Source organism: Plecotus auritus (assembly GCF_963455305.1).
Source record: "Plecotus auritus genome assembly, chromosome: 8".
In the NCBI taxonomy this organism is placed as follows: Eukaryota; Metazoa; Chordata; class Mammalia; order Chiroptera; family Vespertilionidae; genus Plecotus; species Plecotus auritus.
The window spans coordinates 30,889,214-30,906,107 of NC_137782.1; the positions used below are offsets into that span (position 1 = coordinate 30,889,214).

Consider the following 16,894-nt stretch of genomic DNA (forward strand, 5'->3'; position numbering starts at 1 on the left):
AGTAGTGCTGGCATTTCGAGATAGGGTCTACATCCTTAAACAGCCCTTAGACACCAAAGAGTCATGGGTTTATTTCACATGAGTGAAGAAACATACAGCAGGAGACCATGAGGCGCAGGTGAGGGTTGCATTGGCCCTGACACAACCCTGTTCGCTTCCCGCTGCCGTCCTCCCTGTGCCGTCAGCCATGGCAGTGCCCGGAAGGCTAGGTGAAGAAAAACAGCTGCTCCTCCTTCTCCTTGTCCAGCAGCTCGTGCTCAGGCTCCTCCTTGGTTTTCAGGGCCGGGGGCTCGGAGCGCGACACCAACTTTCTGCCTCTCTGTAGAGGAAGCGGACTCAGTAACCCTCTGCCTGTGGCCTCAATGCACCAGAGGTGCTGCCTAGACATTGAGGGGTCATACCCGTTAGGAGGCTGGGGAGCCCTGTGGACTGCCCCAGTCTGTGGTCACTCCTGGTCAGCTACAGGCTGAGGGCTGGAGTTGCTGAGCCAACTCAGAAGTGTATCTGTCCAGCCTAAAGCCTGTGCTCTGGGGCGGCCCCTAGATGTGTGGGGGCCGTGTGCGGGAAATACCTGGAAACACAGATGGGAAATACCACTAAACAGAGGGAACCCGTCTCTTGCTGTGGGGGTTTCAGGGAGACCCTGCAGTGTCCATCATTCCCCATGGCACAGAGTAGAGAGAGTGCTGGTCTATTGCAGGGGAAGCCCATCGGCCTTGTCTGTCTGTCATGGGCCATGTTCAGCCTCAGGCCTGCATTAGAGACCATGCTGCTCCTGACCATTCCCTGTGGGGTGGAGGATTTGGGGCACAGCAATCAAGGGAACTCTAGTGATAGGTGATAAGCTTGTTCTGAGGCAGGTTGTGTAGTGGGACTCTGGGCAGCTGAGCTCTTTGTGCTAGCTCTTGGCAGGCTAGCAGGGCGTGACCAGGTCAGTCACGGACCAGGAATGTGTGTAGGGGAGCGGGCAGCCCCAGGGGAGGGCTTCTGGAGGAAGGCGAGGGTAGCCCTGAGGGGCAGCAGGCCCAGGAATGGGAGACCTGCTCTATCCTAGCCTTGCTCTTAGGGGCCCAGGACCCCTGCAGTAATATCTGCAAAGGATTCGGTGAACCAGACTCAGCTGCAGACCCTTTGCTTTTCCAAGCCACACTGTGCTTGGACGTGGGACCTTTCCCCAGCAGTATCTCCCCAGCCCCACCCTGCCCACCTTCTTCTTGATCTCGGCCTGGGCCCGGGCTTGGGCCCGTTGGAGACGCTCCTCTTGCAGCTGCTTCTGTATCCTGGCTTTCTCTTCCCGGAGTCTAGGTGGCAGGGGCAACAAGAGATGCACTACGGACTGGAGAGGCTGCCAAATTCCCTTCCCAGCTCCTTCCTACACAGCTCTCAGGCCATGGCCTGCCCTCTTCTGAGAAAACTCCCACTCCTCTCCGCCCTTTTCTTCCAGGTCAGGGCCTTGGTTCTGCCCTGCTCCTTGGGGGGCATCCAGCTCTGGCTCCCCTGGGAGACAATGTAAAGGTCATCTTCTCATAGCCCCAGGAAGCCCAGGTTCTTAGGTCCTTATCCCCAGTCACTGGTCCACGTGCCTATGCTTCCCTATCGTCACCCTTGAAAGACCAGACCTCAAGATTAGTAGTGTTGTCTCCTTCCTGTTTGTACTTGGGGCCCTCAAACCATTCCCCCGAGTCTGCCCTGAGCAAGGTACCAAGGACACAGAGAAAGAGCTCATAGGAGAGGCAGATGACCTTTTGCTGATGGCTGTGTCTCGGGGCTCGGCACAGGAGTGAGTAAACCAGGCAGCCTACAGGCCAGAGGAGTCATGGTCCCTGGAACTCACCCATACCCCACCAGGCCTCTGGGGAGTTCCGGGCCTCCTCTCGGAGGACGGACCCACGCCCCCTGTGCCGGAGTCTCTGCTCCTCCCTGTCTGGGCTCTGGTAACGCCAGCCTCTTTCCCTCCCATCCAGCCAGGAAAATGGCCCGTTTTTTGAGGCAAGGCTGTGCTAGCCACATTTCACTTTGGCTCCCTGACTCCACAACATCCTCCTCTCCACAAGCAGGGCTTCCCTTATGGAGGCTGAGTGTGGGTTCCCTCCGGTTCCCCCAGAGCCCTGGCCGCTGGCTCTCCCAGCTTGGAGAACCAGGGTCCTTTCCCCTTGTTTGGGGGTTCCTGGAGGGCAAGACAGCAGGGGTGTGGAGGGCAGCCTGGGCCCTCACCTCTGGCGCCGCTCCTTTTCCTTGGCCTTCTCGGCCTGCTCGATCTTGATCTGGGGCACACGCTCCAGGTTCTCGAGCAGTTCATCCAGCTGGTGTTCAATGACGGTCAGCATCTGCACGGTGCCCAGGTTGGACTCCTGCTGGGGACCGACACATTGCCGGTACACGTCCAGCACCTTGCGGTTGAGGCTGTCCAGCAGCTTGTCCTGTGAGGCGGGCAGTCCACTAGTGGGGTTGCTCGGACCTGTGTCCACTCCCTCTCCATGGTCTGCCCTCACTGCAGCATGGCGGACCTCCTAGGGCCCTGGTCTGCCCAGGTGACACTTAGGAAGCATGGGGAAAACAGAACTGGACACCTGGACTTTCCTTGGCCAGAGCTGTGATACCCTCTCCCCCATTTGCTCTTTTGTGGTCAGCCAGGTCTTGGGTTCCACTCGCCACTAGGGCTCATGCCTGTGCCTTGGCCCCTCCCCCAGCTGCCTCAGTGTGTCCACCAAGGCCCAGTCCCTTCCTCCTGGGAGCCCTCCCTCTGCTGCCCCCGCACTGACCTCAGCGCCCACAGGACCACATCCTGTGACCTACTTTCTCTGTGGCCCTGGCCTGCTGAACTCCCCTCTCTGAGTGTGTCTAACATTCAGAAAACAGTTAACCCCACAGACACATGAATGGGCCTGTGGACTAAATTAGGAACAGCAGGCAAAAAGGCTTAAGCCAGGCACAGGGCACAGCTGGTGTCCAGTGATGACCAGCAAGAGGCGGAGACACACTGGCCTGCTCATTATGGCATCCCATGTACTTAGCCCAGTGCCTGGCACACAATGGGTGCTCAATAGGAATTTGGATGAATTAGGAAGCTGGGGCTGCCGTTAAGAAGGGTGTGTGCCAAATCCTGGTCCCACTGCCTGGAACATCTCTGGCCTAATGTGCACTAAAAATTCTCTCACACTCTGGCCTGGGGATGTGCCTCTCTGGGTATATTATACATGTTTAAAAAGCCGGACGTATTTGTCCAACGAAAGAAAGAATGGAGGAGGTGTGTTGGGCAAATGAACAGCCATGGAGCAGAAACACACAGGGTGCCTTGGATTTGGGGACCAAGGGCTTTCTTCAGCTGGTGCCCCTTGGTCAGGTCCACAGAACCTGGAGGTGGTGAGGGGCCTGGCAGCCCCAGAGCATGGCTGAATCTCAGGCCTTACTTCCCCACTGTCAGAGCTCCAGGCACCGGACCTCCCCCCAGCAGGTGCTTGGAAGAGGACCTCCCCTCCCCCGCTGCCAGCCTGTGGCCACCTGCACTCCTTCCATACCCACCACCTGCTGGCTGCCGTCGGGGGGCCTACCTCCTGTGCGCCCTTGTACTCGCCGAAATGGAAGACTCGGGCTTTGAGCTCCAGCTCAGCAGCTGTCTCCTCCTCCTTGGTGATGGACATCATCAGTGTGGTGATCCACTGCTTCAGCTGGTTGACCTCCCTATCCCTGGTTGGGGGACCAGCAGGGCCCTGCTCACCAGTGTGGCCCTGGGCACTTCACCTCTCTGAACCTGACCCCTCCTGCTGCTGTCCTGAGGGCTAAGGGACCATGACTGCAAAGTATCTACATGCCCAGGGGTCAAAGGAACTGTGAGGTGCAGGGGTAAAGTTCAAGATTTTTAACAACTAACAACTAATAATAATAATAACAGAGTTTTTAGTATACTCATAAAGTTGCACAATCATTTCCATAATCTAATTTTAGAATATTTTCGTCACCCAGAGAGAAACCCAGTATGCATTAACAGTCACTCCCCATTTACTCTCCCTCTACTTCATATTTCTTCATATCTGGACATTTTATAAACATGGACTTGTATACATGTGGCCCTTTGTGTCTGGCTTTGTCATTCAGTGCAATGTGGCATGTGTCAAATTTCATTCCTGGGGAAGAGGGATGAGGGTGGGGGGGATGGATGGGGGTGGGGGTGGGGGATGGGAGAAGGAATAGGGGAGGGGGTTGAAAAAAAAACACTTGATTTCTTAGCCTATCTCAGTGGTCGGCAAACTGCGGCTCGCAAGCCACACGTGGCTCGCGAGCCGCGGTTTGCTGCTCTGTTGACTAATGAGTTTGCCGACCACTGGCCTATATAATAAATAGGGAATATGCAAATTGACTGTCATTCCATAACAAGATGGCTGCGCCCACAGCGAAGGCCAAGTTCCTGTAACGAGCCTTAATGAGCAATCAGCAGGGACCTGAGGCTGCGTGGTGCTGGGCCAGGGCAGGGGACCTGAGGCTGTGCCCCCTGCCTGTTGTGGCTTGACAGGGGACTTCAGGTCTTGCCCCCCCACCCTGGTGGGGCTTGATGGGGGTGGGGCTGGCCGGTTTGGATCTAGACCAATGAGGGTGGGGCCGGCCGGATCTGGGTCTTGTGTGATTTTGAGGCGCACGTGGGTGGGTGGGGACTTGACTCTGGTTCCCGTGGAATGCCCCAGACTCTGACAGGAGGAAGATTTTCATATACATTTCACTAATTTTCTTTCATCTCTGACACCTCTATTATAAAGGGCAAATAGCAATATTAAAATATTTCCTCTAATTAATTCCCTTTTAATGTGCACAGATTTCATGCACCGGGTCACTAGTGATCACATAATAGTCCATTGAGTGACAGACTACACTTTGTTGACCCACTCATTCATGGGAGGGCATGTGGTTTCTACCTTTTGGCTCTTGGGAATAATGCTGCTATGAACATTCACAGACAGGTGTTTGTGAAGACATGTTTTCAGTTCTCTTGGGTATATATTTAGGAATGGGATTGCAAGAATCAACTTTTAAATAATACATTTTTTAAGAAAAACTCTTTTATAATCATGGCAGACACTGACCATTATCTGTTGGGGTTTCCCCAACTGGAATCCCAGCTCTTAAGCTGGCATAGCTTCACCTAGTGCAGGCAGCTGCATGCCAGTCCCAGTCAATGATTGCATGGACATCGGGCCACTCCATCAGCAATGCCTGGGAGACCCAGAGGTGGCCTTCTACCCGCATGATGATCTTGTGGCATTTCTCCATTTGTTGCTAGAACCTACTGACATTTTCTTGGTCTTAAGCAGTGTCACAGGCTATTGCTCTTTTGCCCACTGGGGGACCTATGGTCTGTCATGTGCATCACCACAGGGCTACAGCCTCATAGGAGCCCCCAGGTTGCATTTCCCCAGCTGTGGGACCAAGGGCTGAGTCCAGAAAACTGAGTGTGAGGGGTACTGAGCTGGTCTGGCTGGTTCTCCTGGGCTAAGTCTCAGAGGTGGTGGCCAGAGATGCTACATGTAGCTCACACACACACCCTACCTGTCAGGTCACCTGGGATGACAACGGGGAGCACCTCCTAGTATCAGACCCTACTTCCCTCCAACTGAGAGCACCCACTGCAGGAGCAGGTGCTTTTAGGGTCCTAAAGGATACAAGGTTGCATTTGGCTTTAACCTAGTTTTTAATATTTCCTTTACTTTCAATGCCTTAACTAGTCAGTGTGATATTCTGCATATCCTACAGTCGGCACAGTGCTGCTTCACCTCTGCCCTCCTTTGTTATGTGGATGTGGTGGTGGTGTTTTGTTGTGTTTCTATTTCTTCAGGTGATTGGGATAACTTCTCCCTACTAGTTGTCTTTACATGTAAAATTGTTGGGTCTCAATCTTTGTTTCTCAGTTAGATCCCATCTCTGATTTACAGAAAATGCAGAGGAACATGGGACACACTGCTCATTGTTGATCCTCAGACTGGCAAGCATGTTTGTCAAAAAATGCAGAGTCCACACCTTGATTAGGACCTGCCCAATCAGAGACTTTTACAAGATTCCTGGGAGAGTTCAGTGCACACACAGAGTCTGAGGAACACTTTGCTGCCAGAAAAGTTACCTGGTTTCTTTTAAGTACTGGACTGCAGAGGGACAGTAAGATGGAGAGGGAACCCATCAAAGGGATTTATTTATTTAAACTAAATCTTTAAAAAATAGATATTTTTATTGCTTTTTTAGAGAGAGAGGAAGGGAGGAGAGAAAAACATTGATGTGAGAGTGAGACACCAATTGGCTGCCTCCTGCATGGCTCCCACCAGGGATCAACCCAGGCATATGCCCTGACCAGGAATTGAACTGGCAACCTTTTGGTGCATAGGATGATGCCCAACCAACTAAGCCACCCCAGTCAGAGCAATCAAAAGGGATTTAAAGACAACCAATTGAGGAATGTGATCTTAATTTGAATATAATTCAAACTAACATCTTAAAAATGGAATCACATATGGATTATGGATATTAAATATTAAGAATTGCTGTTTTTTTAAAAAGATATAATGATGGTATTGAGGTTATGATAAAGAGACCTATCTTTTTAGAAATATCTACACTAATATTTATAGATGAAATGGTACCATGTCTGGGATTTGCTTAAAAATAATAAGGAAGATGGGGGAAGTGGGTGGGGTCTAGGTGAAAGGAGATTGGCTATGAGTTGATCAGTGTTGACAATAGTGATGGCATTGGGTTACTCATTATACTATTCTCTCTACTTTTATATATGTTTATATGTTTGAAATTTTCTTAGAGCTATTGGCCTGAATTGGATAGGCAGTGGTCGGCAAACTCAGTCAACAGAGCGGCAAACTGCGGCTCGCGAGCCGCATGTGGCTCGCGAGCCGCAGTTTGCCGACCACTGGGATAAGGTATAAGGAGTTTATTTTAAAGGTCACAAAAAAGAGGATTCATTTATAAATACCTGAGGACATATAACCAGAAAATTTACTAGACTGGTAGTAAAGGAGAAAAAAAAAAAAGCAGCAAGCACCACGAAACGTAGATAACAGTCATTCAAAAGACCAAACAAAAGAGTTACCACATTCCTGCAGAAATAGCAGCAAAAAAGAACAAAATCAAAATAAAATATTTTGAAATAGAGGAAGATAGCAGAGTAGGAAGCACTAGGAATCTGTCTCCCCACCTAGACAATTGCACTGGCAGAATCAGTCTGATAAAACCATTTTGGAATTCTGGAGTACTGAAGCCTGCAACTTCCAGGGGAAGCCTGGAAAGCAATTGCAGTTAATTACAGTCCATTTCAACTCTGAGAAGAGTAGCAGCTACCCAACCACCACTCCCAGCCAAGTGGCAGGCAAGTTTCCTGAAGTAGCTTGCATAGCCTGTGGGAGCTATGGTGGGCAAAAAGGACCCTCTCCACCAAAATCGGGGATCTGTGCTCTGATCACCGATGGGTGCTTCGGATCACAGAGGTGCACACAGGCAGCCAGCGTTGTTGTACCTCCCCCATTGTTTTAAGTTCCTCCCCCTTGGCTGAAGTGACTTCCAAGGGATTTAAAGGGCTGGTGCTCTTCCCTTCCCCTCTTCATTTTTTGTTTTTTGCTTTTCCCCCTTTTGAAAGGCAGACACTAAAGATCAAGGACATTCAAAAACAAATATATATTGGGAAAACTAGAAAGTGACTGTGCATGTTTAGGGAAAGGCTCAGAAAATACCTAAAAAGACCGTAAGTTTTAAATCTCAGGCTCAACATAGAGACTGCCTACAACTTTCAAATAAAAACAGTAAGAACAATAAACAAAACCGTGGAGTAGGGAGAGATCTGATTTCCAGAGTTACCACATTATTAGATTCCAGTGTTAAGTGTTCAACAACAAAAACCACACAAGGCACACACACACACAAAAACACAAAGTATGGTGCACTTAAAGAAAAAAAAATCAACTGAAGTTGTTTCTAAGAAAACCTGATGGTAGATATATTACAAAGACTTTAAAACAACTATCTTAAAAGATGTTCAAGGAACTAATGGAAGATGTGGAAGAAGTCAAGAAAAACAATGTGTGAACAAAATGGAAATATTAATAAAGAAACATCCTAAAAACTTGTGGAGCTAAAAAGTACAATAACCGAAGCTTTGGAGGCCAGAAGACAGTAGGCTGTTATATTCAAAGCATTCAAAGGAAAAACAACTGTCAAACAAAAATTCTCTATCAGGCAAAGTTGTCCTTTATAAGTGAGGGAGAAGTTAAGACATTCCCAGATAAAAGCTGAGGGGGAAAAAAATAGAGATAAAAAAATGCAATATACCAAAACTTGAGAGACACAGATGTGGTGCTCAGAGGGAAATTTATAGCTATAAACACTTGAAAAACAAGCAAAATAAAAACAACGAAGAAAGATCTGAAATTAACAACCTAACTTCATAACTTAAATAACTTCTTTAAAAAAATCTTCTAAACTCAAAACTAGCAGAGGGAAACAAATATTAGAAGAGACAAAGAATAGAGAATTGGTTATTTGAAAAGATTAAAATGACAAACCTTTAGGTTAGATGGAATAAGGGGAAAAACCCCTCAAATTACTAAAATCAGAAATGAACACAGGACCATTACTACTGATTTTACAGGAATAGAAAGGATTATAAGAGTACTGCGGGGGAGAAACCAAGATGGCGGCATAGGTAAGCACCTAAACTGCTGCCCCGCACAACAATTTCAAAACTACAATTAAAAGATAGAACGGACACCATCCAGAACCACAGGAAAGCTGGCTGAGTGGAAATTCTACAACTAGAAGGAAAGAGGAAAGCTCACAGAGAAGGAACGGCAAAGAGCTGAGGTATGGAGACACGCACACAGAGAGGAAGGGCGGCGGAGTGCCTGGCTGGCTTTCTCTGTCGGGAGGGGGAAAGAAGCCCCCGACTGCACTGAACCCCAGTTCCGACTGCACTGAACCTCAGTTCCGGGTGAAACTCTGTGGGCCCAGGCTCATACAGGGGGAGTTTGGACTGTCAGGTAGAGAGAAAGGCACACAGAGACTCGGAGACTCAGGGGAGCTGCAGCGGCAGGGGTCTGGAGGCACGAGTGTGCACGAAGACTGACTGCGGAGGTTACCACAGGCTATCCCTAGCAGAAGGGAGTCAGAAGCTCCTGACGGCACTGAATCCCAGTTCCGACTGCACTGAACCGCACTTCTGGGAGAGCCCCTGGGGACCCACGCTCTTGTGGGGGAAATCTGGACTGTAAGGCGGAAACTCGGGAACTGCGGAAGGCAGAGGTCTGGAGACTCACGCGCACAAGGGCAGGGTTGACGGGAAGCCAAGACTGTCTGCCCCGCCCTGAGACTTCACCCCTTCCAAGCTGAGCACAGAGGCTTTTGCAATCTGGCAAGGCTAATCCTATAAGGCTATCTCCAGCACCGAAAATCTCCCAGTGTAGACACAGCTGATCCTCACAGCCAACTGGTCTGCAGGTCAATTCCTCCCAGTGATACCAACAACAATCAAGACTTAACTACAACAAGGCTGTACACACAATTCACAAAGGGGTGCACCAAGAGTGTCCACCTCAGGTTAACTGGGGAGGCCGACTCACTGGGCCATATAGGAAACCTAGCACACAAATCTACCCTACCGACTCAGGGAAGCAGTGAAAATGCGGCATCAAAGAAACAGATCACAAACGGAAGAAATGGAGGAAAACAAACGACTGGATATAGAATTCAAAACCACGGTTATAAGGCTCTTCAAGAATATCCTAGAAAAGGCCGATAAGTATAACGAGACCCTTCAAGATATGAAAAAGGACCAACTAGAAATTAAACATACACTGACTGAAATAAAAAATATTATACAGAGACCCAACAGCAGACTAGAGGAACGCAAGAATCAAGTCAAAGATTTGAAATACAAAGAAGCAAAAAACACTCAACCAGAAAAGCAAAATAAAGAAAAAAGAATCCAAAAAGTTGAAGATAGTGTAAGAAGCCTCTGGGACAACTTCAAGCGTTCCAACATCAGAATTATGGGGGTGCCAGAAGAAGAGAGAGAGCAAGATACTGAAAACCTATTTGAAGAAATAATGACTGAAAACTTCCCCGACCTGGTGAAAGAAATAGACTTACAAGTCCAGGAAGCGCACAGAACCCCAAACAAAAGGAATCCAAAGAGGACCACACCAAGACATATCATAATTAAAATGCCAAGAGCAAAAGACAAAGAGAATATTAAAAGCAGCAAGAGAAAAACAGTTAGTTACCTACAAGGGAGCACCCATACAATTGTCAGCTGATTTTTCAACAGAAACTATGCAGGCCAGACGGGAGTGGCAAGAGATTTTCAAAGTGATGAATAGCAAGAACCTACAACCAAGACTACTCTACCCAGCAAAGCTATCATTCAGAATTGAAGGTCAGATAAAGAGCTTCACAGATAAGAAAAAGCTAAAGAAGTTCATCACCACCAAACCAGTATTATATGAAATGCTGAAAGATATTCTTTAAGAAGAGGAAGAAGAAGAAAAAGGTAAAGATAAAAATCATGAACAACAAATACATATCTATCAACAAGTGAACCTAAAATTCAAGTGAATTAAAAATCTGAGGAACAGAATAAACTGGTGAATATAATAGAATCAGGGGCATAGAAAGGGAGTGGACTGATAATTCTCAGGGGGAAAGGGGTATGGAGGGTGCAGGAAGAGACTGGACAAAAATCATACACCTATGGATGAGGACAGTGTGGGGTGAGGTAAGGGCAAAGGGTGGGGTGGGAACCGGGTGGAGGGGAGCTATGGGGGGAAAAAGGAGAAACAATTGTAATAATCTGAACAATAAAGATTTATTAAATTTAAAAATAAATAAATAAAATTAAAAAAAGAGTACTACGAACAATTGTACACCCCAAAATTGGATAACTTAAGTGAAATTTATAAAGTACTAGAAACAAAATCTACCAAGACTAAGTAATGTAGAAATAGAAAATTTATGTAGACCTGTAACTAGTAAGGAGATTGAATCAGTAACCAAAAATCTAATTCAAATCCTTCTTAAGTATTTTTTAAAAGTTGAAGAGAAGGAAACATCTCCTATTCCATGACAACAGAATAACCATTGTGCCAAAGTCAGTCAAAGACACTACAAGAGAATAAACTACAGACTAATATTCTTTATGAACATGCATGCAAAAACTTCAACAAAATATTGGCATACAGAATTGAGCAGCATATTTAGAGCATTATACAACATGACAAAGCGAAACATTCCTGGAATGCAAACATGGTTCAAAATATGAAAATCACATCACATTAACAGAATGAAGAGAAAAATACCACCAGATCATCTCAAATGATACAGAAAAAGGATCTGACAAAATTTAGTGTCCTTTCATGAAAAACCACTCAACAAAATAGGAATGGAGGAAACTACCTCCACATAATAAAAGCCATATATGAGAAACCCACCACAAACATAATATTGAAAGACTGAAAATTTTCCTCTAACATCAGGAACATGGTAAGGATTCCCACTTTCACCACTTCTATTGAACATGCTATTGGAAGTTCTAGCCAGAGCAATTAGGTAAGGGAAAAAAAAGCATCTAAATTGGAAAGAAGTAAAAATTATGTTTGCCCATGATATGATTTTACATGTAGAAAACCCTAAGGACTCTACAACATAGCTGTTAGGATTAATAAATGAATTCAGCAAAGTAGCAGGATATAAAATCAGTTCATTTTTATACACAAATAATGAACAATCTGTAAACCATTACACTTACAATAGCATCAAAAAGAAGAAAATACTTCCCAGACACCCCCCCCAAAAAAAGCTACAAAAGAGTTCATCACCCCTAAACTAGTATTATAAGAAATGTTAAATGGGCTTTAAGAAGAAGAGAAAAAATATATAAAAATATGAATAATAAAATGGTAATGGCCGAAACCGGTTTGGCTCAGTGGATAGAGCATCGGCCTGCGGACTGAAGGGTCCCGGGTTCAATTCCGGTCAAGGGCACATACATTGGTTGCGGGCACATCCCCAGTGGGAGGTGTGCAGGAGGCAGCTCATCGATGTTTCTCTCTCATCGATGTTTCTAGCTCTCTATCCCTCTCCCTTCCTCTCTGTAAAATATCAATAAAATACATTTAAAAATAAATAAATAAAATAAAATGGTAATGATGACATACCTATAAATAATTACTTTAAATGTAAATGGATTACATGTTCTAATCAAAAGGCTGGTTGAATAGATCAGAAAACAAGATCCATATGCTGCCTACAAGAGACCCACTTCACATCGAAACACACAGACTGAGAGTAAAGGGATGGAGAAAGATACTTCATGCAAATGGAAATGAAGGAAACTGGAATAGCAATGCTTAGACAATACAGACTTTAAAACAAAGGCTGTAATGAGATGAAGAACTCTGTGAGGTGTATGTGTGCATGCATGTGTCTTCTTGCCAGGCCCTTAGAACCTGGGAGGCTGCCTGCCTCTCCCCAGCTCATGTCTATGTGTGTCTGATACCTTCCAGCTTCCTAGGAAACACAATATTGCCTGAGAGCTAGTAGTTTCACGTAAGTCTGGAGACTCCCAGCAGGAGTTCTCCATGGCAGGACATGGGTCAACAAGACATGGGCATTCAGGAACATGCTTTTCCCGTGGGACATTGAAGCCTTGGGCTGGCTCCCACCTCAGAGCCTTTGCACTTGCTTTTCCTCTGCCTGGCACCCTCTTCCCAGATCACATGTGGCTTCCCATCACTCAGGAAGTACCTGGCTCAAATGACATATTCCCCAGGGAGCCTCCCTGCCCTTGTCAATCTGTGCCACCCTCTTCTGTAGCCTCTTCTCATATCATTCTCATACTTGCCCTCCTAACATGTGTCAGTCTACAAGTCAAATCTGTGGGCCCATCTGTTGTCTGTCTGCTCCATGGAATGTCAGCTCAATGAGGAAGGGCCTTACTTTATCCTTGGAGGACCTAGACCCAGGCCTGACCCAGAATAGGTCCTCATTCTGGTTTAGGAGTGAATTCCTTGTTCCCAACAGACCTCACCTAGTGCCCCAACTGATCTTTCCCAGCCCAGCTCTCCTGGACCCGGCATCAGCAGAATGCACCTGGGGTGAGAGTTCCTTAAGATGCCTCCCTCTGGCTGCAGACTGCTCCAGGGCGCGGATGGTCCAGTCCACCGATATGATCTACTCCCAGGTCACTCCTGGGTCCCCATGACCCTCAACTTCCCTACCCAACAGGACACATCTCACCAGAGCCAGGCACCAACTTCAAATGGAGCTTTCCAGAAAACAGAAGTCAGGGAAGGGCCAGGGCTAGGACAGGGAGGGGTGGGGCCCACGGTCCAGCTGCCAGTGGCTATGGAGGTCCCAGGTTGACTACCAATGATAGAGCCCGCCTCCTCACTGGCTAGGGTGGCCCCACTCAAGACTTACATGCGGATCTGGGTATTTTTCAGGGTGAAGCTCAGCTCCTCCAAGGCCTCCTCCATCTCCTGTGTGTTCTGGATCAGTGAGAGGTTCTGCTCCTCCAGGTTTGTAAAGACTTCCAGGAGCTGGTGGGGTTCCTTGAAGTATAGCTCCAGCCCCTACAACCAGAGCTGTGTGTGTGTAGGGGGGAGGCGGGGGGCCTCCAGGAGCTGGGGGACTCCGTGAAGTACAGCACCAGACCTTGCAAACCAGAGCTGTGTGTGTGTGTGTGGGGGGGGGGGGGCGGGGGGAGGGGAGGCGAGAGGCCGCCGGCAACGCAGTGGCAAGGGGACCTGACTCCCGCAGACCCTGCCAAGAGTGGGGCCACTGACCTCCCCATCACTGTCTGGGTCCTCTTCATTGGGGAAGACAGGAGAGCTGGACCTGCGGAGAGATGTGGGTTTGGGCGCCAGGGCCCAGCCTGGGGCCACTGTGCCCCATCTCAGTGGTGTAGACTCCTGGTATTTCCACAGCATCTCCTCTCCAACCCCATATCCCTCGTCCCCTTGTCCCCTTGTTCATCACACAAGTTACCCAGGTGGTGGCACCAGCTTCCTCTTGGTCCCCCAGCTGTCACACAGCAACTGGGGGTGGGTTGTTTCAAAATTCAATTAACTCTCAAAATTCAATTAATCTCTCTCTAGTTAGAATAAAACTCGGCCTCAACCCGGGAGTTGTGGGGGTCCTGCTACCCTCCCAACCCTTACCTCCCCCATTGTCCAAGGTTACTCTGCTCCTGTCCTGCCAGCTCCCTTCCAGTCTCTCTAGGTGCCGACTCCACCTCAGGTCCTTGGCTCCTGTGGCTCCCACTACTGGGGCTGTCCCTCTCCATTTGTCACCTTTTTAAAAAGCCATTTTCAGGGCTTTTTCTGCCCATCTCCCTTATCTAGACTTGGCCTTGGCAGTTGTCCTTGATGGCCCTCATAGTGATCCTGTGACACTCACAGCCACCTTCAGCTGACCCTGAGCACCCCACAGGGGCGGAAACCACCCTGGGCCAGCCCTCAGGGGTGCAGAAAAGGCTGTGTGGGCTTGGAGCACTCAGCGTGGGACCCAGTCTTGCCCCACATCCAGACCTGCTCTTATCACCCTCTGCGCCTGCTCCAGCCTTGGCCTTCACCCTGGATTTGCAGGTTCTGCTGGATAAGAAGGGCCAGGGCAGGCTCACAGACAGAGGAACCTGGGCTGAGGCCTGAGAGACTCCAGGCCCTGACCCACCTGCAGCAGACAGGTGATAAATGCAGGGCCCTGTGGGAGAGGATGCTAAACACTCACTGGGCCTGTGCCTCATATTGTATACACATTGATGCCCATTTGGCAACTAAGGAACATGCAACTCAGATATCAAGTCACCTACCCAAGGTCACCCGCAGGACATTGTTGGCCCATAAGCTACATTTTGGAGAATCTGCCCTCAAGATGGACATAGCCTGAAGTGTGGACTGGACTTTAAGCCCCACTCAACCTCTTGGCTAAGTGTCATGTGCAGTGACATCCTGTCCAGCTGTACTCAGAGACCTGTCATTTGACCAATAGATGGAGGAACCCAGATACAAACCAGGACAGTGTGCTCCCAGACCTCTGTTCTCAGGGAGGGGCCTCACAGTGGGAGCTCTAGGGCTGAGGGGCAACTTAGGCAGAGGAAGCATGCATCTCTAACCTCCTGGAGCCTCCATTCAACACTCAACTGGAATACCAGCCCCCACCAGCAGGGGTCGCAGGCTTCAGAGTTACCCATGGCATTTGCCTGGCCAATGATGGCTGCTCTCCATAAGGCATGAACCGTGATTCATAAAGATGAACGTGAGCTTGCAAATTGGTAGTGCTTGGCTCCCCTTCAGCCTGAGAAGTATCAGTTTGGTATTTGGGTGGTTGAGTGTAGAGAACATCTAATGGGAGACACTCATAGGTGCCTGGAGCTCAAGAAACTGGGAAAAGAACCATGGAGGGGGTGGCCAGGCCGTGGTAGAGAAGAAAGGACAGAGGACAGATCACATAAAGGGATGAGCAGAAGAGACAGACCCCGAGAGGGAGAGTGAGGGGGAGGCTCCTGAGCCCCCGAGCTACTCATTCTCCTCATCTCCCCAACTACCACCCTCATCCAAGCTGATAAACTATGAAGCTTCCAGAAGAAAGCATAGGAGACTATTTTAGTGACTTTTGGGCTGGCAAAGATTTCTTAAGTAGGACACAAAATGCACCAACCATAAAAGTAAAGATTGGTAAACTGGAATCAAAAAAGATAACATTAAGAGTATTAAGGCAAGAGAGACTGGATAAAGATACTTATACTACACTTATTACGTAAAGGCCTGGCATCCAGGATATATAAAGTGCTACTAGAAAACCAAAAAAAAAAAAAAAAGGCTGACAATCCAATAAAAATGTACAAAAATTGAACACTTTTCACAGAGGACATCTGAATGGTCATCATATTTTTCATCATGAAAATGTCACAGAAATCATGAGCTATCACCTCACACTTGCTTTAGCTCTGTCTTGGAGTTTCTGTATTCTGAAAAAGAAGGGATTCTGCCAGCCTACTGCCTTTGGACTCAAGTGGAAGCTCTGCTTCCTTGGGTCTGCAGCCCGCCAGCTTGCATGGGCCAATCAAGCTCTCTCTCCTTTGCCCTGGCTCCAGGACTGCCAGCCACCTGCTCTGGCTCCCACATGACTCTCCAGGCCCTCATCCCTCTGGCCCAAGGTTGTTCAGACTTCATGGGACAGGTGAGACCTGGCAGTGGTCCTGGCACTGTGAAGGCAAATGCCAGACAGCCCTGTGATATAGTGTTCGTGCCCTGCTCCATATTTACATCTTGTGAACTTCACCCCAGTCAGCATCAAGAGGCCAGGGGCTCGGCAGACACCAGGACGCTGGAGCCCTGGCTATGGAGGCCCCCTGGCAATACTGTGAGTGGAGAAGTGGTGAGATGTGAGGGTTAGCTCCTTGTGAAAGGAAGGCTGGGCATAAGAAAATCGCCTTTGCTTATGTGTAGGTTGAATCATAAGGGCATGCCAGTACCCTTTTGACCTGCACAGCAACTTCATATGGTTCAACGTACTATTTGCTTAAAAATGGCTGAAAGGACATGCAGGAAATAATAAAAACTCATCACCAGCTGCCTGTGGCTTCCTGGCCAACAGCCTGGCAGGAGGTGCACAGGAACTGGGGCATTGAGATTTCTCAGTTTAGCTAGAGTTGTGATTTCCGTGAGCGTTTCGGCGAGGGAGGAGAGACTAGGTGACCCAGCAGCTAAGCATATGAACTAGGTGGGGTGGGTGGGGGGACAGCTCCGGCCTTGCCGGCAAAGGTGTGGAGAGACAGGTTTGCACTGGTACATGGATCGACGTGGGGTTTCTGTTTGTACCTCACAGTGTTTCTTAAAAGATTTCAAAGTGACTGTCA

The 16,894-nt window shown here is 48.3% G+C and overlaps 2 protein-coding genes across 2 annotated transcripts in view; one reads left to right on the forward strand and one right to left on the reverse strand.

The window, feature by feature from the left end:
• Positions 1-13,537, forward strand: part of ZXDC (ZXD family zinc finger C) — a 42,163-nt gene extending 28,626 nt beyond the window's left edge. The window contains exon 9 of the mRNA XM_080683539.1: positions 13,479-13,537. Within this exon, the coding sequence (XP_080539665.1) occupies positions 13,479-13,483 (5 nt within the window). The 3' untranslated portion in view covers positions 13,484-13,537. The remainder of the gene's footprint in view (positions 1-13,478) is intronic.
• The window catches only part of CFAP100 (cilia and flagella associated protein 100), a 30,636-nt gene continuing 13,790 nt past the window's right edge, over positions 49-16,894 (reverse strand). The window contains exons 11-16 of the mRNA XM_080683541.1: positions 13,821-13,872; positions 13,456-13,607; positions 3,552-3,687; positions 2,215-2,420; positions 1,208-1,301; positions 49-319 (exon numbers count right to left, since the gene is read on the reverse strand). Of these exons, the coding sequence (XP_080539667.1) occupies positions 206-319; positions 1,208-1,301; positions 2,215-2,420; positions 3,552-3,687; positions 13,456-13,607; positions 13,821-13,872 (754 nt within the window). The 3' untranslated portion in view covers positions 49-205. The remainder of the gene's footprint in view (positions 320-1,207; positions 1,302-2,214; positions 2,421-3,551; positions 3,688-13,455; positions 13,608-13,820; positions 13,873-16,894) is intronic.